Here is a 7,386-nt window from a genome sequence, read left to right as displayed (position 1 = left end):
GGCACCATTTGCAGCTGGATATCAGCAGTCTGGGGGAGCAGCAAGCACCACAAACGCAGTGTTGTCTCTAGATCAGGGCTTTACCTGGTGAGTTGGCGACGTCGCTGCTGTAGATCACCATTAATCAATATACTTCTAGTTTGGCAGCAATAAAGTCTTTCCTTTTCAGGCCAGTATGGAGGTGGACAGGCAGCTTCGAGACTCCAAGCTGAAGACTGTGAGCGTTGGTGGTTTGGAAAGAACTGATGGGAAAATCCAGCATGGCTTCCGTTGGCTGCATCCAGGTCCGTCCCCTCTGTAGACCTCACTTATATCTTATATATGCGCGTGGATATAGATATTACAGGTCTTCTATGAAGCACAAGACCAATTTTTATTTGAATATATACAATTGCAGATGTGTAGATAATATCTAAGTGTTGTTTGGATTACTTTATTTCAAAGTATTTGTTGAAATACAGTCATTACAAATCTGTTGAAACCTGTCAACAAAAAAAACAATAATTACTTTTCTAGCAGATTTTAGCTACTTTTATCTTCTTTATTTGCCATTTAAATGAATGTTGCTGTTTTAACTGCTTGAGCTTATGATGCAGCGTAGATGGACGTCTACTAATAGTATGACACACAGGCACTTCATTGTGTTTTATCCCACCGAAAACAGTAATCTGTGTTCCAAGAACATTCCTTTTGCCTTCTTCGATCATCCCAGTGTTTCCCAAGAACTCACGACCGTCACATGTTTCCGTGGATACGAACGAAATTTCCCCGTTTGTTCCGTTCTCCTGCAGGGTCTGCGTGTGGGCGGAGCTCTGAGTCTGTCTCAGGCGAGGAAGGTGAACGTGGAGGCGGGCTGCAACGTGCCTGACCCGTGCAGCTCCAGCCCCTGTCCCGTCAGCAGCTACTGCAGCGACGACTGGGACAGCCACTCCTGCACCTGCCTCGCCGGTACCTTGTCATTCCTTCTTTAATTGCCACTTTGCGCCGGTTCACCGTGTTGTGAGAGCACGGCGGCTTATCCTTTCTTTTCACCTTCGTTTTCACAGGCTACTACGGCGCCAACTGCACCGACGCGTGCTCATTAAACCCCTGCGAGCACGAGTCAACGTGCACCAGGAAGCAAAGCTCCTCTCGCGGTTACACCTGCGACTGTCCTAAGAACTACTTTGGCCGTTACTGCGAGAAAAAGTAACTTCAAAACCCAGCGTGTATTTCTGTGTCGTGTTGTTTTGTCGCTCTGCAGGTTGAGCAATGCTGTACTTGTGTGTGCACAGAACCGATTTGCCGTGTCCCAGAGGCTGGTGGGGTCACAAGACCTGCGGCCCCTGTAACTGTCAGACAGACAAGGGCTTCGACTCCGACTGCAACAAGACGAGCGGGGAATGCCGCTGCAAGGTGAGCGGCGTGTGGCGCAGCGCACCCAAAAAAACAGGCTTTTATTTCACGGATTGATTATAATCAAAAACTCCCCCGTTTCCAGGACAACCACTACCTTCCCGAAGGCAGCGACACCTGCCTGCTGTGCGACTGCTACCCGGTCGGCTCTTTTTCCCGAGCATGTGACCGAGAGAGCGGCCAGTGCCAGTGCAAACCCGGTGTCATCGGACGCCAGTGTGACCACTGCGACAACCCCTTCGCTGAGGTTTCTCCCAACGGCTGTGAAGGTCAGAATAACTCAGATTACTGTCAAGCTATGACCATGCTTAATTCGTTGGCCCCCGCTTCATTATAGCTAGAATAATATGAAATGTATGAAATCTCTCTCTCTCTCTCTCTCTCTCCCTCCCTCCTGCTCCACCTCGCTCAGTGATCTATGACAGCTGCCCTCAGGCCATGGAGGCTGGGATCTGGTGGCCCAGGACTAAGTTTGGTCTCCCCGCAGCGGTTCACTGTCCCAAGGGAACACTCGGTATGATGGTTTTTCAGGCAGCCCATCAAATGACCACATGACAACAGCAGTTTATTAAACTTGCCTCAAGCCTATCCGGGATAACTTTCTCTCCCTCTCTTTCTTCAGGCACAGCGATCCGCCACTGTGACGAGCACAAGGGCTGGCTGCCTCCCAATCTCTTCAACTGCACCTCCGTTACCTTCAGCAATCTGAAAGCCCTGGTGTGTAGCTTCTCCCGCCGTCTATTTTGAAAATGAACCGTACAATTCCCACAATAACACCAGATTCAGTCCGGTTAAATATATATTTGACCCATTGTAGCATTGACGCGTTAATGAATTTTGATCCTTTCCTTCCTCCAGTCTGAGAAGTTTTCCCGTAACACATCGCTCCTGGACTCCGGGCGCGTTCAGCAGACGGCCGCCATGTTAGCCAACGCCACCTTGCACACGGAGAAGTACTACGGCAGCGACGTGAAAGTGGCTTATCGACTCACGCAGAGTCTTCTGCAGCACGAGAACAAACAGCGGGGCTTCAACCTCACGGCTACACAGGACGTCCACTTCACTGAGGTGAGATCTCCCCTCCGGACGTCATGGCGATAAACTCAAACCGGTTTCATCAACTTCTCCTGCCGCGCCTCACTTCACCGACCGCTGAGCTCTCGCTGTTTCCCCCCCCCACACCCGACAGAATCTGGTTCGCGTGGGCAGCGCCATCCTGTCTCCGGACACACGGACGCATTGGGAGCTGATCCAGCACTCGGAGGGCGGCACAGCGGCGCTGCTGCGCCACTACGAGGAATACGCAAACACGCTGGCACAGAACATGAGGCAGACGTACCTCAGCCCCTTCACCATCGTCACGCCGCACATAGGTGAGAGGCCGCAAGCACCAGGTGTGACGGAAGGCTGTGGAGCTTTACTCCCGGGGACCCAGATTCCCCCGAGTGAATACGGGTGTTATTAAAGTGCAGTGTGCATATGCTGTTTTGTCAGTTTGAAAAATGTTTAGGATCAGGACACCGTCGTTGAAGTAATTAGTAAACAGAAAGCAGATAAAATGAGTCAAACAAATAAAAGTAACAATGATTTAACAACATGAATACAGCAAAAACGACACTGCACATTTTCACATAAAAAATTGCAATAATATTATCACAATCTATTATCAGGATAAGAAAAAAGAAAAGCTATACATGTTTACATTTCAGAAGTCAGGATGTTTTGCTATAATGATGATTTTGTGAAAGCTGAATCTCATTTTCTTTTCTTTTTCCCCGCAGTCATTTCTGTGGATCGCCTGAAAAAGATGAATTTCGCTGGAGCCAAACTCCCGCGGTACCAGTCCCTGAGGGGCCCTCGCCCTGCGGACCTGGAGACGGCCGTCACGCTACCCGATTCCGTCTTCCAGCCACCGGTGGACACTAAGGGCCACAGACACCTGGATGTCTTCCCGGAGTCGTCTCTGAAAAACCGTTCGGCGAACAGGAAGAGACGCCACCCTGATGACGACCAGCCCGACGCCATCGCCAGCGTGATCATCTTCCACAGCCTGGCCTCGCTGCTACCAGAGAGCTACGATCCGGACAAGAGAAGCCTGCGGTAAGAACAACTAATAAAGGACCTGATTCCTTCGTTGTGGTCCTATAGAAAGGACCACAATGTCTAGACAAAGAGAGATTTCTATTTATTACTCTTCTTTAATCACATAGAATCCAAAACATTAACGTTTTATTTTTTCACTTTCAATTAATATCTTCGATATTCAAAAGAAAACTGCAAGCAAAAAATTGTTTGTGTATGGATAAAAGGTGTTATAGGTTATTCTTCTGTGCCATTGACCTCTAAATCATCCAAGCTCATTAAATGTATTATTCCACTGCTGAAAATAGTTCTCAACTCTATTTACTCTTGTTATAACTTACTTACCGATATAATCCATACATTTGTCCATTTTTCTAAAGATTCAGTTAGGAAACAATTCATGCTTCTGATCGTGTATTTCTTCTTCCATCGTCTCCAGGGTGCCAAAGCGTCCGGTCATCAACACACCAGTGGTCAGCATCACCGTCCACGACAACGACGAGCTGCTGCAGCACGCGCTGGACAAACCCATCACCGTGCAGTTCCGCCTGGTTACCACCGAGGAGCGCTCCAAGCCCATCTGCGTTTTCTGGGACCACGGCATACTGTGAGTACAGCAGAGCTCTCGGGATCGACGGTGGAGGATTGAGCTGTGGCGTCCTCACGTTTCCCTCTATGCTTTGTGCTTTGTGTCAGGGCCGGGAACGGCGGCTGGTCGGCGAAGGGCTGCGAGGTGGTGTACAGGAACGGCACCCACATCAGCTGTCAGTGTTATCACATGACCAGCTTTGCGGTCCTCATGGACATCTCCAGGAGAGAGGTGAGCCTGACTTCAACAAGAGCCACGCAAGGTCGTTCTTCTGTTCTCTCTCAAACGTCTCCCTTGCGATCGTCAGAATGGAGAGATTCTGCCAATCAAAATCCTGACGTGGAGTACGGTGGGCGTGACGATGGGCTTCCTCTTCCTCACCACGATCTTCCTCCTCTGTCTGAGAGCCATGCAGTGCAACAAGACCAGTATAATCAACAATGGAGCTGTTGCACTCTTCCTCTCCGAGCTCATCTTCATCTTGGGCATCAACCAGGCAGACAACCCGGTAATCAGTTCTGTCCAGTGGACTTGATTTACGATGCTTCCTCCTCACGTTTTAATCACCCCGCCCTCTTTCGTCCGAATTCTCTGTCCGTGCAGTTTATGTGCACCGTCATCGCCATCCTGCTGCACTTCTTCTACCTGTGCACTTTCTCCTGGCTCTTCCTGGAGGGTCTGCACGTCTATCGCATGATCAGCGAAGTGCGAGACATCAACTATGGACCCATGAGGTTCTACTACCTGATTGGCTGGGGAGTACCAGCCTTCATCACAGGTCCGAACCTTCACAAAAAATGTCTTCTGTACAGCCTGGAATGTTCCATTATCTAAGGTCATGTTTTAGTGTTTAAATCTCTAGCAGCAGGTCAAAACTTGATTGTCATGACTGTCACTTTAAGACATAAAATATATTTGATTCATATCTTTTTAATTTAGACAAAGCATTTTTGTGACATTGTTAGTGCTGTTTCAGCAGTGAGCTGACCTCATCTGGTGGCATCGATCACGCGCCTACGTACACTTTGATCGTTATCTAACACACTCTTTTAGAGTGAAATGACTGAAGTCACGATGAAAATTACAGTCGGAAATACATGAGACACCTCTGGTAAAATGGCTGACTAGCAATGTTTACACACTCACAAAGTGAAAAATACTGGAAAACGTGCCTCCGCAGCTGTTGTCTGATGCTGCCGTGTGTCTTTGTCGGGGTTTGCCTGCAGGTCTGGCAGTGGGACTGGACCCCGAAGGCTACGGGAACCCAGACTTCTGCTGGCTGTCCATGTACGACACTCTCATCTGGAGCTTCGCCGGGCCCATCGCCATGGTGGTGTCGGTGAGTCCCTGTAGATCCCCGAGATCCAGACTCTTGTTTGAGGGGAACTCTGCAAACACGCTCCAACGCGCTGACTCAAGGTGATCTCATCAGACCTTGTGTCCACAGATGAACGTCTTCCTGTACGTCATGTCGTCCAGAGCCTCCTGCGCAATGAGACACCACAGCATCGAGAAGAAGGAGCCTCGTGTGTGAGTGTCCCAGCGGTTTCATCAAATATTAACACTGTTGAAACGCTCAAAGTCACTCTGCCAGTCTAGTCCACTAAAATTGGACAAAAAAACATTTCATTTCAAATAATGTTGATGATGACATTAGATCAAACCAATTCCTTTGATCGCTCCTTTTGGATTTTAGAACAGATCAGAACATAAATACTCACTACTTGCTGCTGTTCAAGGTTATATTTAAAACATTTTGTATCTCAAACAATTGATCTATTGTGGGTATAAGTGTCCCACAATGCATTGCACAACAGCCTGTTTTCAGTTGCATTTGATGGTGTAGCTACAGTTTGCGTGGTCACGTTTCCCTCACAGCGTGCTGCTCTGTTTCTACGTTTCAAGTCAATGAATGTGTGCAAATCATCCTGACGGCACCTCACCACCTTCTCATGTGACCCTGCAGCTCCGGCCTAAAGACCGCCAGTGGCGTTCTCCTCCTGGTTTCAGTCACATGTTTTCTCGCGCTCCTCTCCGTCAACAGCGACATGATCATCTTCCACTACCTGTTCGCTGGGTTCAACTGTGTCCAGGTGATCCATGCACTTCCCCATGAAACCCATCCGAATGGTTGCTTTCTGTAATTCTTCTCTCATCCTCGTCCTTCTTCTCTCCCCCGACTGCAGGGTCCGTTTGTGTTCTTCTTCCGCGTCGTCTTCAATAAGGAGGCGAGGAATGCCATGAAATACTGCTGCAGCCGCAAGCGCCCAGATCACATGATCAAATCCAAGGCCTCTGTGAGTCTAAAATGAGTACGCCTTTAGACTGAGATATTATAATTATTGAGTGTAGCGATGTTTTGCGATATACCTTTTGCCTTAAAATAATAAGGCTGCCGATCTGTATCATTTGTATTGACAAAAAAAGACTGGTTAAATTGGTTCCACTAACAAGTTCTGCCTGTGTATGCGAAGCCTGTAATATCTTACACTGTGTGCCCTTTGTTGTCCATGAATCTATAAAAAGTTCAACCATGAGCCACTCTGTTGCAATAGACCGTCAGAAATACTCTCACTCGGCTTCAGTAACATCCGTCAACAAAACAGCGGCGTACACTCCTATGAGCAGGTCGACTGCTCCCTGTTAATTATACATAATCCTTACAAACGCTCAACTTTAATTACATTTCCCTCATTTCAGGGCTACAAATGCAACACAAACTACACGGACGGCAGATTGTACCACCTTCCCTTCGGAGACTCCAGTGTGTCCCTGAACGGCACGATGCAGAGCGGCAAGAGCCAGCAGAGCTACGTGCCGTTTGTCCTCAGGTAGTTGAACGCGCTACGAGAAATGAACATTGATTCATGTGCCGGATGAGTCCAAAACAGACTTCTTGTGTCTTTTCAGGGACGACGCGTTGAGTAACAGCCAAGCGCACATCGCCCTGAACGACCATACGTCCCTCTTCCACGAAACCAAGGACCTGCACGGTACAGCTCCCGTTCGCTATCTCCCATTGAGCTCCAACTGCACTGCTCTTTAAACCTCTCCCCCCCCTCGCCCCCCTGTCTGCCTGCAGATCATGACAGCGACTCGGACAGCGACCTGTCGCTGGAGGACGACCAGAGCGGCTCCTACGCCTCCACACACTCCTCCGACAGCGAGGACGAGGAGGGTCCGCTCCCCCCGGGGGAATGCTGGGAAAACATGGCGTCCAATGTCGCCAATAGGCCACATCCTCACGGTGCAGGCTCTCATCTGAACCCTCTCCTTCTGTGCCACTCATGCAACACACACCGGAGAGATTTCTAAAATCA

General features: G+C 49.0%; 1 protein-coding gene across 1 annotated transcript in view; it reads left to right on the top strand.

Moving 5' to 3' along the window:
* The window catches only part of celsr2 (cadherin, EGF LAG seven-pass G-type receptor 2), a 57,546-nt gene that overhangs the window by 46,005 nt on the left and 4,155 nt on the right, over window positions 1-7,386 (top strand). Inside the window, 23 exon segments of the mRNA XM_062563901.1 lie at window positions 15-87; window positions 170-271; window positions 273-284; window positions 792-948; window positions 1,047-1,188; window positions 1,275-1,395; window positions 1,481-1,664; window positions 1,808-1,909; window positions 2,018-2,112; window positions 2,254-2,463; window positions 2,585-2,768; window positions 3,177-3,495; window positions 3,917-4,084; window positions 4,174-4,297; window positions 4,374-4,574; window positions 4,670-4,844; window positions 5,293-5,405; window positions 5,514-5,596; window positions 6,033-6,159; window positions 6,253-6,363; window positions 6,767-6,897; window positions 6,977-7,059; window positions 7,149-7,313. Coding sequence (XP_062419885.1) covers window positions 15-87; window positions 170-271; window positions 273-284; window positions 792-948; window positions 1,047-1,188; window positions 1,275-1,395; window positions 1,481-1,664; window positions 1,808-1,909; window positions 2,018-2,112; window positions 2,254-2,463; window positions 2,585-2,768; window positions 3,177-3,495; window positions 3,917-4,084; window positions 4,174-4,297; window positions 4,374-4,574; window positions 4,670-4,844; window positions 5,293-5,405; window positions 5,514-5,596; window positions 6,033-6,159; window positions 6,253-6,363; window positions 6,767-6,897; window positions 6,977-7,059; window positions 7,149-7,313 — 3,182 coding nt within the window.

The sequence above is a fragment of the Pungitius pungitius genome, chromosome 8 (genome assembly GCF_949316345.1).
Source record: "Pungitius pungitius chromosome 8, fPunPun2.1, whole genome shotgun sequence".
NCBI lineage: Eukaryota > Metazoa > Chordata > Actinopteri > Perciformes > Gasterosteidae > Pungitius > Pungitius pungitius.
The sequence above is the reverse complement of the archived record's forward strand: the minus strand, read 5'-3'. Positions and strand labels throughout refer to the sequence as shown.